Genomic DNA, 16,861 nt, shown 5'->3' on the forward strand with positions numbered 1-16,861 from the left:
TACAGGCCCTTTGCATTTCATATGCAAGTAAACGTCATACTGATTAATAAAATAGTGATCTTTTAATGTATGCTACCTGGTATTTTAAAGAAGGGTTATTTATTAGCTAACATTAGCACATGGCCAGGGATCACAACATACAGTATATATTCAGTTCAGTGACAGCAAGAACAACCTTATAATAATGTAAGACAATATTCTTAGATTTTCTGCATCACCATTTAAATGCAGTTTGTTTGGCAAAAAAAAAGCAGCGAGTATTTTTGTAATTGCATTGCTCCATTCTATGGCATTACCAAGACACTGAAGTTGGCTCTCCGATTCAGAGCTTCCGATTCGGCAGTTAAGGGGAAAGTTAAGGGAAATTTAATTTACAGCGCTGAGCGAACAATCCTCCGTGTTTGAACCTCTTAAATCGCTGCATAGCCGATTTATTTGGACTGGATGATCCCAGAGAGGCTAAACATTCTTTATAACACAGTTTGAGATTTGTGAAACCTTAATTCTATTTGTGAAAATACAAAAAAGGAAGATTGTGCTGCTTTTTTTTTTTACATCTAGTCCGCATAAGACCAGGGGCCTCATTTATAACGCCGCGCGTAGGATTCACGTGAGGTTGCTTACGTAGTAGAAATCCAAAAAATAGGTACAGAAATTTTCCGACATTTTCCGATTCACCAAACATTGCGTACCGGTGAGGAAAGTGCGTACAGCACTTCCTACGCCGGTTTCCCTTTATAAATCACAATCGACTCGAAATGCGGTGCAGCTTTTGCGGGCTTCACTTAACGCCCATATTTGCATATAAATAGTCAAAGAAACGCCCATTCATTCATTAATTTTGACTGACTTTATGAAGAAGATAGCAGGAAATGACGACAGAACAGCTCGGGAATCCCTCCGGAGTGGAGTCATGACGACTGGATCTGAATTATGTTTTCGTATTTGGTGGTTTGTGTCCCAGCTGTCGATCAGCTGTGCGCAGCGTCTCCACTGCAGCTTGTGCATCTCAACCCCCCCCCCCCTCCGCAGCAACTCTATATCCACCAGTTAAAGGAAATTGTGTTATATTAGCTGTACAATTTACCACATATGTTGTTCTTAGTTTCCATACCTCCTGTGTTTTATGAGCGACTTATCAAGTCTTAGAAAACGGCATAAAACATGATTAAACATGATAGTATATAAAACCATGCTCATATACAACCTATGCAAAACGGCGTTAGTTTAGACGTAATTCTGTCCTCCTGCTTACCGCATCATTTATGAGAAAACATTTCATAACATTAACACAACATATTCGAGGTGGTTTTAAATAACATATCCGTATTTATTTATTAGTTATATTTTTGTGTGCACTGAGGAGCAGGGGTGGACTGGGACTAAAATTCAGCCCTGGAAACTGACCCAGTCCAGCCACATGAAATGTAAAATGTTAGAAATCCGCTGTTTATTATTTAAAGTTTTACATCCGATTCGCTCCTTTTTTCCTCTGTACACAGCTCCAGTTTGGGCATTGGCCTGTAGTCAGATTTCATTTTTAGTTGCTGCTGTAGCGGAAGTTTAGTAAAATAATTTTTGATGAAATACTCCAAATCTCCACCCTCCATAATTGCACTTGCTTCAGTTGCTTGCTACTTTTTAAGGGCGGTGATGACAGTTACAGTACGAACTGAAGTTGATGTGATTTGATTGGATTGTGAGGCATGACGTGAGCTTCATCAGATTGGTCAATCCCTCCATTTTTTTTCACCAAGGGAAGCCAATTTCGGATAGCTTCCTCTCGCAAAAGAGAGTGCAATCTACCGTTTCACCATAACATCTAGAGGAGCGCTGTTTCACTCTTTGTAAAATAATCAATGAGAATGGGGGAGAGATGGGCCGGCAGAATAATTACAGAAACTAAACGAAGTGTTTTTATTTACAGCACCTCCGCTTTTAGGGTTGACGTAGACCCAAACGTTGCCCGGAGTTCCCCCGGTGTTGTTGCGGGAGCTGCTGCACTAGCTAACGCTCCACTAGCTAACGCTACATTAGCAAAACAAACGCTTATTTCTTTTGCAAATGGTGCGGCGGGCTTCAAACACGTTCCCCTCCACTGGTTTCAACCAAGCACTAAATTGGATGTTTTCCAATCAAATACGGTTGAACTGACACTTCCCCATTTTAATTTGTAAGTAGATTCGAAGATACATGAGTTTCTGACTGCCGCAAGCTGAAGCTTGGTTGCTAGGTTACTAGCTGGGTGTTCTCCAATAAGGAAACAAAGTTAGTGACTACTGGTTCCATGTTGATTTAATTCAATACAAATTGTTGGAGGGAACTGAAAGGCTATTACCTAGACCCTCCAGAAAAACGCGATTCTGCGATCGCAGAATTTACCGCATAATCAGCAAAATGGCGCAGACTTTTAAAAGGCCGCATATTTATCAAAAGGCCGCATAATCCCCGCATTTTTCCACACAAAATTGAGAGAAAAAAAAAGTTAACTCGTCTTGACGTGACTTCATCAGCTCGCGCATCACAGAATGTAAACAACACTGTATAGAGTGAACGTGTGGAGCTCACACGATAGAGAAAACACCAAGAGGAAAAAATCTAATCCATCTCATTTACCGACGAACATTTCTACTAAAGACCGGGCAAAAAGTGGGGGGAAACTATTCTGCACCCCATGCAACTGTGTGTTGGAGCATAAGAGAAAATCGACGGTGACGAGCCACTTTGATTCATTCAAACATTCGAAAATGCTTTCTGCTGCTGCGGACAAGAAAGCCAAACAACGCACGTTAACCGAGGCATCAACCTCCAAAACCCTTTCGAGGGCTACAAGAAACGAAGTGAGTAGCCTACAAGATTGAAGCTGGTCAGATAACAAACGAGTAAATGAAAACAGAATGAGGCGGAGAAGTGTGTGTGTGTGTGTGTGTGTGTGTGTGTGTGTGTGTGTGTGTGTGTGTGTGTGTGTGTGTGTGTGTGTGTGTGTGTGTGTGTGTGTGTGTGTGTGTGTGTGTGTGTGTGTGTGTGAGATTAAAATTGCCCAATTACTTTTACAATAAATAAAACATTTAATTTGTTTAATTGAATAGTAAAGGGGTTTAACGTTAGTGGCAGGTTGTGTGTGAGAGAGAATAAATAAGACAGCCCAAAATTTTAAAAATGTTTTATTCTTTTTTCCCGCATATTTAGCATATTTCGCAACTTTCCGCATATTTCGCAATTTCCCGCCATTTCACCGCATAAAATCACATAAAAACCCTGCATGTTTAATCGCATAATCAAGGATTTTTGCCCGCGTTTTTCTGGAGGGTCTAGTACGGTAATTTACCGTACTGGTTACTTTGCAGCCCGGACATTTCCCCCAAAACACATTTAGACGCTATTGCAACACAGAAGTACCTTTCAAATCCGATCATTTTTAAGACCTTCTAAATCATATTTAAGACCTTTCTTATTTTTTGGGTCATATTTAAGACCTTTTTAAGGCCTTACATTCAGATTATCAAATGTAAGACTTTTTAAGACCCCGCGGGAACCCTGAGGAGACTAAATACGAACATTATATGCAGAGACAGACGTGGTTCAGAAACACAGAAATATTAGAAAACAGACCATGAAGGCAAAATATCTAGTTTGATGTCAAAACTCAACTACAATAATGTGTGTGTGTGTGTGTGTGTGTGTGTGTGTGTGTGTGTGTGTGTGTGTGTGTGTGTGTGTGTGTGTGTGTGTGTGTGTGTGGGCCTGTCGTGATAATCGATACATTGACTTATCGTGCGATAAATAAAAATGGACTCGATAACTTTTCTGAGCTCGATAAATTGCCGTTTACAAAAAGATGTGACCAGCATTTTAGCCTGGAGCGCTGTGGCTGCCAGGCGCGCTGTGAGGGGCGGGGCTGACACACAGCCAGGTCAGGACACTCCGCGTGCACGTGCAGCAGCGTAGTAGCCAAATTAATAAGATAGCGACAAGCGGTAGACAACGTGTGACTTACTCGCGGGGAATTTAAAGTGAAATGGAATTGGTTACAAAACCTAATTACACATCTCGATTCTCCGGTGTGGCAGTATTTTGGATTCAAACCAAATCAACGAGGCGAACCTACGGATTTGAATGAGCCGGGCGGTGTGTCGCATTGGTTTAAAAAAGGTAGCGACAAAAGCAGGCAATACCACGCATTTTAAACCACCTAAAACACAACCACCCCATTCCGTTTTTCGCAGCTGGGAGCAAACACGGCAGCTGGAGAGCCCCCGCCCGACAATGCAAACATGTTGGTGTTCCTTGCTCGAAAACTTAGAAAAACAGATTTGGATATGGCCTGTTGAGGCATCTGGGTCTTTGACAGTGGACTGTACACTTGACTGTTGTTTTAAGGAGGTTTTTTTTGCTTGTGAGATAATGTGTGCTCATATTTATTTATTTATATATATATATATATATATATATATGTATATATATGAGAGAGAGAGAGCTCTGTTTTCCAGCCTGACTCTATTCAATTTATTGTTTTGGTTGTGTGATTTAATTAATGTATTATAATTTAATTAATTTGTTTTATTTATTATATATAATTTATATATTTTAATATTATTTCACATTTCATTTGCAATGTTGAATGTTCAATAAAAAGTTATGTTTGAAAGGATGTACTTGAATTATTATTATTATATATTATCATTATGTGTAAAATGGTCTTAAAACGGTGCCGACAATATTATCGTTTATCGCAATAATTTCCAGAAAAATGTATCGTCCAACACAATTCATTATCGTAACAGGCCTGTGTGTGTGTGTGTGTGTGTGTGTGTGTGTGTGTGTGTGTGTGTGTGTGTGTGTGTGTGTGTGTGTGTGTGTGTGTGTGTGTGTGTGTGTGTGTGTGTGTGTGTGTGTGTGTGTGTGTGTGTGTGTGTTTATTTAGCACGGGCACATAGTATCTGTCCCCGGCTGTTTGAAAAGCAAGCATGGGAAACAAAAGACAGTGTTTACCTCTTTGCATCCAGCTAGTCACACACAGTTACGATCACACTCCCTGTAATTGACATAATTAATAGATAGTTTAGCTTCTCACCATAATTTGCTGTGGCCCACTGATGTTAACGATCGTAACTGAAAGGCTGCCTGTCAAACGTAAACATTCAGCCACGTGACTCGCAAAATCTCGCGAGAGTTTTACACAAGACGGATCCTTTCTAGCCATAACCTATGGAATCAAATTAGGGTCAATAATATTCACAAATTATTTCACAGTCTGCAGTTGTATATCACCTGTTGTGCGCATGTGAAAAGATTTTGTGCATGTGTAAAAAAGTTTTGTGCACACAGATATAATTTGCTCGTGTAAAAATATTTTGCAGCTGTAGAAATATTTTGTGCGTGTGTGAAAAGTTTTTGCAGATATAATTTGCACGTGTAAAAAAGTTTTGCAGGTGTAGAAATATTTTGTGCAAGGATATTTACAACAGTGAGGTTTCACAAAGTCTGAGATACGGACACACACATTTCCTATCTGTGTGTGCGAACCTGAAGTTACAAGCTACAAGCTGCTATTTACGAGTACGAATTTTGACCCTGTTTTTACACCTGAGTATGCTAGCCAATCAGCACGTTGCCCACTGACTAGCCAATCGGGACGTAGCCCACTGACCATCCAATCATAGGACACAAGGTTCTAACGCGTTCGTTTTGCTGACCTGCGCCACTTGGAGCGTGCTTGCGGGAGTCAACATGGAGGAGCCCGAGGCGAACTCTTGTGGGACACAGGTGGGTTAATTACATGCTACCACGGAACATGCCACTACAGTTTTAATTAACTAACGTTACATCGTAATTAACTAAATATATCAAGACAGCTGTGCGTGCATCCCTGAGTTACTTATATTTTATATTTAACGCTAGCTAGTTGATGTGGTCTTTGCTATTGTCTTAGCTAGCTACAGTCTGTTGGCTAAATTAACGTTTGTTGTTGTTGTGCCGTTTGAATGAGTAACGTTAATGTTAAAGAAATTAATGCAACACTTTTGTCGGGTGCTTCCTGACATAATGCCCCGGGCATTTAATATGGAGAGGAAGGTAACGTAACGTTAGTTAGCCAAAGGTCGAAAAGGTTCAGTTTCCAATCCGACTTGTGTTCACGTCAGCTGGAAAATAAAGCAAGTGAACAGAAAAGGAACGGTAAAGTGGGCTAACCATACGATCTTCATAATCAATAATAAATAACTGTATGGCCTACTCAACACAAATGCTCCTTACAACCCGCTGCAATAGACGATGAGCGATTCATGTTTTCTTAAAAATCAATCAATCATATACTCTACAGTATATGATTGATTTATGTATTAATTATTTTATTTGTTTAAATATAATTCTATATTTTTTTCATATACTCTACAGTCCATGCATTATACTTTTTTGCATGAAAAGGGCAGAACTTCAAAAGCTTTAACCTGAAACACATGCCTCACTGCTCGAGTTCAGGCCAAAATTAGCCTTACTTCATTCATTTAAAAGACCAATCAGCAATATTTAGGACACAAATAACATATTTATAACAATAAATGCTCTTCCTCAGCTATGTTTTATATAATGTAAACAGAAGCAGTATTGTAGCCAAAGATAAACATTTCACTATACATTGTGCGGGTCATCTTATGTAGGCGCCGATCACATCATGTTATTCAGCACAACACCACAAAAAGGGGTCTGGCGATGGACACGAAGATTATTTCAATCATCAAAGGACTTGGTGGGACAAGATGTGGTGTGGATACATCAAGCAATTAATACCTTTTTATTTTGCAGATATGGTATGGTAATATTTGGTGGAATTGATGGATTTTCAAGAAAGGTTAGTGCTTCCTGGAGTTTATTTTACAATTGACCAAAAGTGAATTGATATTAAAGGCCATTTTTTAAAGTTAATTATCACGCACATACAGTATGGGGTCAGTATTTAATTCATTAATAGGTTATTTGAGTACTGTGTTTCTGTGGTGCTTACTTTTTCCTTTCTATAAATGCTCTCATAGATCATGTACCTACAAGTAGCCAATAACAACAAGGCTTCAACAGCTCTGCAGTTCTTCCTTGAGGCTGTGGACAAACACGGATTTCCATCCAGGTAACAGGCTATTTCTTGTTTTGTGTGTGTTTTTTTTACATGTAAACATTGGATTATTGGAAATACTGAATATGAAGAAAAATGTCAGGTGCACTTGATACAGTTAAAAGAACACTGATTTGTATCAGTCTAGGCCATTTTATAAAAATAAGGTAGACTTTTGTCACGGCAGCCGTATTGACATGAACTAGCAGGTAAATACAGGTTAAATTAATTAAGTTGATTAAGGTTCCATTCTATTTAGTGCAGTAGAGCCTTTCCAGTGAGCCAACATGCACAATAGCAGCACCCTGACTGTTTGATCTGAATGGAACAGAACATTAATTAGTATCACTGGTAACACCTGTGTTTACCCTACTATTTTATGTCAAAATGGCTGCTTTTCAAAAAGGTCTATAGGCCTACATGATCAACAGATTTTCACTAAGTTTTACAAGAAAAGTTGTAAATTGATAGTTGGGGATATAGTGCCTATTAAGCAAAGGCCCAGGAAGCCCTAGCACCCCCTATATGTCATTTCTGAAACAACACTTTACCAGTGATGACACTTATGGGTATGGCCTTAGAATGAGATTGGATTATTCATTCCTTGTTTATATTACTTTACATGACCTCATGACATATTCCCAATATTATGTGTAGGTCTTTCCAGTGATGTGCCCATAAAGAATGTTTCAGTCTCATACTAAAACCTCTTGTTTCTGTGGTAACAAAATCTTTAAAACTGCTGGTTCCCTGGGGGATTAGCCAGGAGCCAATAGTGAAGCTTGTTAAATGGCTATAGCTGTACTTAGAAAACTGGAGATACAGCCAGCTCTAAGAGTACAGAGATTCAAATTTCACATTGTCAAATTACTTAACATAGTATCTGTATGGTTGTACATGTCAAGGGTCAGAGGAGACCAAGGTGTGGAAAATGTGGACATTGCCAGACATATGTTTGACGTTCGTGGGTGCGGCAGGGGAAGCATCATCTCAGGGAAAAGTGTTCATAATCAAAGGTAATATCAGTGTATGGTTGTAGCTTCTGTCATAAAGCTTTCTTTGGTCAAAATATCTTTTGCTAGTGTATCGCTTAATAGTGACGTGCTGCCATTAATTATGGTGCTAAAAGTTGTTGCTGAGATTAATGTACATATTAGTGTTATTAGGGATGGGGAAAAATCCATTGAGTTACTATTTGCATTTTTTGCAACGTAAAGGTGTGATAATTGTTTACGGACTGCATTTATTCATTTATTTTTGTCAACTGTCTTTCAGGATAGAGCGCCTGTGGCGTGACGTGTGGAATGTCGTGTCAAGTATTTATTACGATCTGCTCCACAGCCTAGAGGAGGATGGCCTGCTCGACCCAGCAAATTGCACACACCTTTTCTGTGCTCAGTATGTCTTTCTGCCCCGAATTCAGGAAGATCTTGACACATTCACAGATGGCTGGAATAACCATTCACTCCGAACAGAACGTAACCTCACTCCTAACCAGCTGTGGGAAATCGGGAAGAGTCAGAGCCCTGTCAGCCCTCCTGACAACTTTGAGGTAAAGGGGAAAAACTGTTTTGTAGTTCTGTGTTTTATTCACCATTGTGGAGGAAGCCAATGTTAGCACACCTTGCTTTCTTTTAGAAGTCATAACAATGTTAGTATTTGGTTAGATGTTTATTTGACAAAATCCTTACACTGTTCTTAATATTATAATGAAAATGCAACACACGGGAACTGGAATTTAGCCTACCAGGACCACTGTGTTTCACTTTACCAGGCATCTTCCAATAGTACACAGCAATAACCATATGCATAATCAGGCTACAGCAGAATTACAATTTGTGTCAAAGCCAACAATGGGCTATGCAACACAATGTAACATTGAGTTTCAGTTGCATAGAATAGTTTTGTTGATATACAAAGACATAGGCCACAATCCGAAAAATGTAAAACTAATGAAAACAACTACTGTTGTAGTTGTTTTCATTTTATTTTTCTTTGAATTTGTAGGCCTCAAAAAGAATATTGCAGGAAAAAAAGATGCTGACTTCTTTCACTGGTAAATTAACACCTGAAAACTGCAATGAATATGCAGTGCACTAGTCTATTTAGTCTGTACAAGGATAACATTTAAACTAAATAAATGGCTTAATAAATTACAGTTCAGTAATGCATGTCAAGTGATTGAAATCTAGTTTAGTGTTCATGTCAAGATTGACAAAACAACAATTTAATCAGTGGGGTGGAAATAATTTAATAATAAATAATGGACTGTATTAGTAATTTAGAATTTGTATTTGTTGGGAGCCAAATGATTTCTAGAAAAGGTTCCTGACCACTGTTTTAGGGTGTCATCCCGTGTAATTATTTTAACAAACCCGATTACTTTTTTATTTCAGGGGATCCATTTTCCAGATGTGGAAATTGCAGACATGGATCAAATTGGAGTACAGGTTCCTGAACTGGCATCTCCCCTGGGCATCGAAGAACTGGAAGGACTGAATCAACTTTTTAATCCTACTGCTCCTTCATTGTGTTTTGGGGCAGACATCTATAGTGCTGTAGTTCACTACATAGAGGGTGTCCTTGAATCAAGTCAGGAAGCATAAGGCACAATGCATACTAACTTTCAGCAGTGGAAGAAGTATTCAGTAATTAGTTGCATATAAATCCTTTATATCCTGTTGGCTAGTTTAATCTCCATCAATGCATCATATTCTATAAGATCATCATGTGTTTGTATCTTTGTCTCTGTCCTGTGAAAACCACGTATCTCTACAAAGTCAGAAAAACAGCCTGTTTTCAGCTTTGTGACGACTACTTTTCAAGCTGATCCAAGAGGCTTTTTAAAGAGTTTATTTAGCTGAAGAAGAATTTAAGTAACACTTCATCCTTCAGTTGATCACAAACATTCAACACCAACACATCTGGAGATACGTGGTACTTTTGTGGGGGTGGTTGGGTAGAGGATGATGGAATATATATATATATATATATATATATATATATAGGGCATGACTGTTATATTCTCATTTTGAAAAGGGAAAATAAATGTATTTCAATTTTAGAGGCCTACTTTATTTGTAGTAACCTGAAATGTTACTCTTAGAATAACATGGCTTTCCACTAGCTAATGCAGTTCCTTGTTACATGAAAGATACTACAGTAGTAGTATAATGTTCTATTTTAGAACTCACAATAATGTCCCTACCTTTCATCCTGACATTGACTTCTGTTCATTCCGCTACGACTTGAAAAAATCATTTTCAGAGACTTCAACCTGCATTCAAAATAGTCCCCGGGGAAATGTTTACACAGCAAATGATCAGTTCTGTGGTTTATGAATGGAAATTACTTTTTTAGCCGCAGAACATTTTAAGGTATATAATATAATAATTCAAATTTTGATTGTTGTGAAAAATGTAAAATGTGGGTAAATTGAGATGAAGCAAACATCCAAAGTCACTGGTCAATGGTTTATTTCTTAGAATCTTTGGATAAAAGAGCTGTAGGATTCAAGTAAATACATCAGCAATAACAAGTACTGTAATAGACCATTTTCTAAATATTGACTATTAACAGAATGAATGATGCCATTGGTTACAACTACCTGAACCAGGTGCCAGAACTACATATGGCACAATCCAAACAGCCCTTCCAACAAAATGCAGTACAAAAAGAGTACCAGGCAAAGGTTATAGTATCTGTCACAAAATGTCATGTTCAAGTTCAATTTTGAGCTGACCACTGGAACAAATGAAGTAGTAATAATCTCAAAAGGTTTCGTTTCTGTGAGTCGATATTCTTAAAATGGAGATCTCTTTTCAGGTGAAAGAATACCAAAGACAAAATCCCTTTTTACACCAATGAACAAAAGCAGAAGCTCCATAACACTGAAACAATGTTTTTTTTGCAACAGAATCATACTGATGAGCAGTATCTAAACTAGACCAAAGCCTGTAACATAGGTTGCAATGCAGCTCTCCACATGCTTGGAAAAGTCCTCATAGTTTTGGAAGTGCCCAGGTACATGCAATGTGCCAAAACATGTGGAAGACTTCAGGTACGCCCCCTTCACAACTCGGACCTTCAAGGTGTCTGTAGGGATTTCCCACCCTACCCAGAATTTTGTCAGCTGTTCGAGTTGGGATGGAGAGGCTTCATTCAAAGACAACAAGAGGTTGTGGAAATACATCAAATAAATGACATTTGCGTTTTTAAAGATGAGCTGTATTTTACTGCTTTACCATGTTGTTTTATATATAGGTAAATGGAAATACTTTGTTGGGATAGTACTGAGCCCAAAAAAGGAGGGTGGCACAAAGTAGTATTAGCAAAGACCACATCAACTAGCTAGCGTTAAATATACAATTTAAGTAACTCCGGGATGCACGCACAGCTGTCTTGATATATTTAGTTAATTACGATGTAACGTCAGTTAATTAAAACTGTAGTGGCATGTTCCGTGGTAGCATGTAATTAACCCACCTGTGTCCCACAAGAGTTCGCCTCGGGCTCCTCCATGTTGACTCCCGCAAGCACGCTCCAAGTGGCGCAGGTCAGCAAAACGAACGCGTTAGAACCTTGTGTCCTATGATTGGATGGTCAGTGGGCTACGTCCCGATTGGCTAGTCAGTGGGCAACGTGCTGATTGGCTAGCATACTCAGGCGTAAAAACAGGGTCAAAATTCGTACTCGTAAATAGCAGCTTGTAGCTTGTAACTTCAGGTTCGCACACACAGATAGGAAATGTGTGTGTCCGTATCTCAGACTTTGTGAAACCTCACTGTTGTAAATATCCTTGCACAAAATATTTCTACACCTGCAAAACTTTTTTACACGTGCAAATTATATCTGCAAAAACTTTTCACACACGCACAAAATATTTCTACAGCTGCAAAATGTTTTTACACGAGCAAATTATATCTGTGTGCACAAAACTTTTTTACACATGCACAAAATCTTTTCACATGCGCACAACAGGTGATATACAACTGCAGACTGTGAAATAATTTGTGAATATTATTGACCCTAATTTGATTCCATAATAACCCTGCACCGGGCGCTGACATTGGCGCCTGGTGTTCATCAGATTTGACGACGCTGATTGGCTGAAATTATGTTTCGGAGCCATAGCTTACAGATAGCAACAGTCAGCTGCTAGTGGCTGCTGCTGCACTGGTTTAAGGCTCCTCTCTTAGTGCCCAGACGAGAGAGGGTAATGATACACGGGCAAGGCCAGGCAGGAAACATGTGATTTATCAGTAACTTTAGATATCGTAACACCATTTTAAACGAGATTTTATTGTAGATTATACATTTTACTGATACCAATTATATAATATTTACCTTGTGCCTCTCTGAAGAACCAGCACCTTACCGTGGTAGAGAGGTTTGTGTGCCCTGATGAACCTGGGGGGCTGTGTTGTCTGGAACCTTGTGTTCCTGGTAGGGTCTCCCATGGCAAATTGGTCTCAGGCAAGGGGCCAGACTAAGATTGGTTCAAAAGACCTCATGAAAGACGACACACGAAGTGAGGATACCCGGCCCGGAGGAAGCCCGGGGTCCCCTTCTGGAGCCAGGCCCAGAAGGAGGACTCGTCGGCGAGCGTCTGGTGGCCGGGCTTGCCACGGAGCCCGGCCGGGCACAGCCCGAAAAGGCGACGTGGGCAACACCTCCGCTTCTCCGTCCCGCGGGCCCACCACCTACGGGAAACAGCGATGGGGTCGGGTGCGCTGCCAGAAGGGTGGCAGTGAAGGCAGAGGGTCTCGACGGACCAGACCCGGGCGACAGAAGCTGGCTTTGGGGACGTGGAACGTCACCTCTCTGGGGGGGAAGGAGTCGGAGCTTGTGCGGGAGGTGGAGCGTTACCAGTTGGATCTGGTTGGGCTCACCTCTACGCACAGCGTCGGCTCTGGAACCTTACTTCTGGATAGGGGTTGGACTCTATTCTTCTCCGGAGTTGCTCAAGGTGTGAGGCGCCGGGCGGGTGTGGGGATACTCACAAGTCCCCGGTTGGGTGCTTCGTTGTTGGAGTCTACCCCAGTGGACGAGAGGGTTGCCTCCCTACGCCTGCGGGTTATGGGGGGGAAAACTCTGACTGTTGTGTGTGCTTATGCACCCAACAGCAGTTCAGAGTATACGGCCTTCTTGGAGACCCTGGAAAGAGTCCTGTATGGGGCTCCTGAAGGGGACTCTTTAATCTTGCTGGGAGACTTCAACGCACATGTGGGCAATGATGGAGACACTTGGAGGGGAGTGATTGGGAGGAACGGCCCCCCTGATCTGAACCGGAGTGGTGGTTTGTTACTGGACTTCTGTGCTAGTCATGGATTGGCCATAACAAACACCATGTTCGAACATAAGGATGCTCATAAGTGTACGTGGTACCAGAGCACCCTAGGCAGAAGGTCCATGATCGATTTGGTTATCGTATCATCGGACCTGAGGCCGTATGTTTTGGACACTCGGGTAAAGAGAGGGGCGGAGTTGTCAACTGATCACCATCTGGTGGTGAGTTGGGTCGAGTGGCGGGGGAAGCCTCTGGATAGACCTGGTAAGCCCAAACGTGTAGTTCGGGTGAACTGGGAACGTCTGGAGGAGGCCCAAGTTCAGGAGGCCTTCAACTCACACCTCCGGCGGAGCTTTTCGGGCATTCCTGTGGAGGTTGGGGACATTGAACCAGAGTGGTCGGTGTTCAAAGCCTCTATTGCCGAAGCCGCGGCGGGGAGCTGTGGTCTCAAGGTCCTAGGTGCCTCAAGGGGCGGTAACCCTCGAACCTCCTGGTGGACACCGGTGGTCAGGGAAGCCGTCCGACTGAAGAAGGAGGCCTTCAGGGATTTGTTATCCCGGGGGACTCCCGAGGCAGTGGCAAGGTACCGACAGGCCCGAAGGGCAGCAGCCTCAGCCGTGGCCGAGGCAAAGCAGCGGGTGTGGGAGAAGTTCGGAGAAGACATGGAAAAAGACTTTCGGGCGGCACCAAAGTTGTTCTGGAAAACTGTCCGACACCTCAGGAGGGGGAAGCAGGGAACCATCCAAGCTGTGTACAGTAAGGATGGGACGTTGTTGACCTCAACTGATGGAGTGTTAGGGCGTTGGAAGGAGCACTTTGAGGAACTCCTGAACCCGACAACTCCGCCCTCTATGTTAGAGGCAGAGCTGGAGTATGAAGGGGGATCGACACCAATCTCCCGGGGGGAGGTCACTGAGGTCGTCAAACAACTTCACAGTGGCAAAGCCCCGGGGGTGGATGAGATCCGCCCAGAAATGCTGAAGGCTCTGGGTGTTGAGGGACTGTCATGGTTGACACGTCTCATCAACGTTGCGTGGAAGTCGGAAACAGTACCGAAGGAGTGGCAGACCGGAGTGGTGGTTCCCCTTTTCAAAAAGGGGGATCAGAGGGTGTGTGCCAATTACCGAGGCATCACACTACTCAGCCTCCCCGGGAAAGTTTACTCTAAGGTACTCGAAAGGAGGGTCAGGCCGATTGTCGAACCTCAGATTGAGGAGGAACAATGCGGATTCCGTCCTGGTCGTGGAACGACGGATCAGCTTTTTACTCTCGCAAGGATCCTGGAGGGTGCCTGGGAGTATGCTTATCCAGTCTACATGTGTTTTGTAGACTTGGAGAAGGCATATGACCGGGTTCCCAGGGAGTCACTGTGGGAGGTGCTGCGGGAGTATGGGGTGAGGGGGTCTCTACTCAGGGCCATCCAATCTCTGTACTCCCAAAGCGAGAGCTGTGTCCGGGTCCTCGGCAGTAAGTCGGACCCATTTCAGGTGAGGGTTGGCCTCCGCCAGGGCTGCGCTTCTTCACCAATCCTGTTTGTAATATACATGGATCGGATTTCGAGGCGTAGTCGTGGGGGAGGGGGTCTGCAGTTCGGTGGACTAAGGATTGCACCACTGCTTTTTGCAGATGATGTGGTTCTGATGGCTTCATCGGTCTGCGACCTTCAGCACTCACTGGATCGGTTCGCAACCGAGTGTGAAGCGGCTGGGATGAGGATCAGCACCTCCAAATCTGAGGCCATGGTTCTCAGCAGGAAACCGATGGACTGTCCACTCCAAGTAGGGAATGAGTCCTTACCCCAAGTGAAGGAGTTCAAGTATCTCGGGGTCTTGTTCTCGAGTGAGGGAACAATGGAGCGTGAGATGGGTCGGAGAATCGGAGCAGCGGGAGCGGTACTGCAGTCTCTTTACCGCACCGTTGTGACGAAAAGGGAGCTGAGCCAGAAGGCAAAGCTCTCTGTCTACCGGGCCATTTTCGTTCCTACCCTCACCTATGGTCATGAAGGATGGGTCATGACCGAAAGAACGAGATCGCGGGTACAAGCGGCCGAGATGGGTTTTCTCCGCAGGGTGGCTGGTGTCTCCCTTAGGGATAAGGTGAGAAGTTCGGTCATCCGGGAGGGACTCGGAGTTGAACCGCTCCTCCTTCGCGTCGAAAGGAGCCAGTTGAGGTGGTTCGGGCACCTAGTTAGGATGCCACCTGGGCGCCTCCCTAGGGAGGTGTTCCAGGCACGTCCAGCTGGGAAGAGACCAAGGGGTAGACCTAGAACCAGGTGGAGGGATTATATCTCTTCTCTGGCCTGGGAGCGCCTTGGGATCCCCCAGTCAGAGCTGGTTGATGTGGCCAGGGAAAAGAAAGTTTGGGGCTCTCTGCTGGAACTGCTACCTCCGCGACCCGACCACGGATAAGCGGGAGAAGATGGATGGATGGATGGATTACCTTGTGCATTAAAAATTAAAATAAAAAATATATATTAAAAAAAATATATATATTTTTTAATTTACATTTTTTTAAATTTAAATTTGTAATGTGGGAAGAGGTGGAGCGGCGCCCCTAGCACCACTATGGGCCGGCCGCCACTGCTGGCTGTATATCTGAACTCGCGCCCTCATTATTCTCTTCATCATTTTGCACTTGTTCTAAGCTGCTGCCAAAAAGGTCTGTCAATTTGCGACATTTCTATGCTTCACCTACGAGTGACTTCACCTTTTTTTCTCTTGCCTTCTCGGGCCCACCTTTTTTCTTTTCGTTTTCTTTGATTTGTATCCATGTGTTTTCATTCTCCCTGTCTGCCGCGGCGTCTAATCCCTTCTCTTCGTGTGGGCGGTCTTTTTTCTTCTTCGTGTGTGATTATTTGACAGATAAGAACCGCACAACTGCATTAGCGGCCGCTGTCGCCCTCTGTCGGCCGTCAGCGCAACTTAAATGATGACGTTAAAAACATTTTTTTTTTTAAAGGGCCGGATAAATGAGAGGTAACATTTTATTTATGGTATTATTTCCACATATTTCTCTCCATTCTTCCTTCTGCCAACGGTGTCGCAGTTTCTCGTCTCTCCCGTTTTTGTGCTTAGTGCGTACGCATGGGTTAGAGTTTGCGTGGAGGACCGCACGTTTTCCCGTCAAGTTAGTATTTTATAAATCGCAAACATTGCGTAGAAACTGGCGTACGCAATTTTTGGAGCGTATATCCCTTTATAAATGAGGCCCCAGGTCCTGATCTAAAACCACTATAAGTAGACTCATCAAATCTGGACTGGATTATCCCAGAGACTCTAAAGATTCTTTATAACATAGTTTGAGATTTGTGAAACCTTTATTCTAATTGTGAAAATTTTAAAAAGGGAGATTTCAGTGCTTTTTTCGCATCTAGACCACATTGGAACAGGTCCTGATCTAAAACCCTAAAAATCTAAAAAATTTGTTTTTTGTGACCAGTTGGACTCATTAAGGCCATTGTTTCC

At 42.5% G+C, this 16,861-nt stretch overlaps 3 protein-coding genes across 7 annotated transcripts in view; all 3 read left to right on the forward strand.

The window, feature by feature from the left end:
• The window catches only part of LOC307044894 (uncharacterized protein), a 172,791-nt gene that overhangs the window by 89,239 nt on the left and 66,691 nt on the right, over positions 1-16,861 (forward strand). The window lies entirely within an intron of this gene.
• The window catches only part of LOC307044889 (uncharacterized protein), a 104,057-nt gene that overhangs the window by 50,558 nt on the left and 36,638 nt on the right, over positions 1-16,861 (forward strand). The window lies entirely within an intron of this gene.
• LOC307045219 (uncharacterized protein) lies at positions 5,578-10,172 on the forward strand. Of its 2 annotated transcripts, XM_079690745.1 has the most exons (6): positions 5,582-5,766; positions 6,805-6,850; positions 7,032-7,123; positions 8,014-8,124; positions 8,384-8,660; positions 9,505-10,172. In XM_079690745.1, exons 2-6 carry the CDS (start codon positions 6,812-6,814, stop codon positions 9,712-9,714), a joined length of 729 nt encoding a protein of 242 aa, XP_079546871.1. In that variant the 5' UTR covers positions 5,582-5,766; positions 6,805-6,811; the 3' UTR covers positions 9,715-10,172. The 2 variants fall into 2 exon arrangements, with proteins under 2 accessions (XP_079546872.1, XP_079546871.1); XM_079690746.1 differs by lacking the exon at positions 8,014-8,124 and having other exon boundaries at positions 5,578-5,766.

Source organism: Notothenia rossii (genome assembly GCF_949606895.1).
Source record: "Notothenia rossii genome assembly, chromosome: 6".
Lineage (NCBI taxonomy): Eukaryota > Metazoa > Chordata > Actinopteri > Perciformes > Nototheniidae > Notothenia > Notothenia rossii.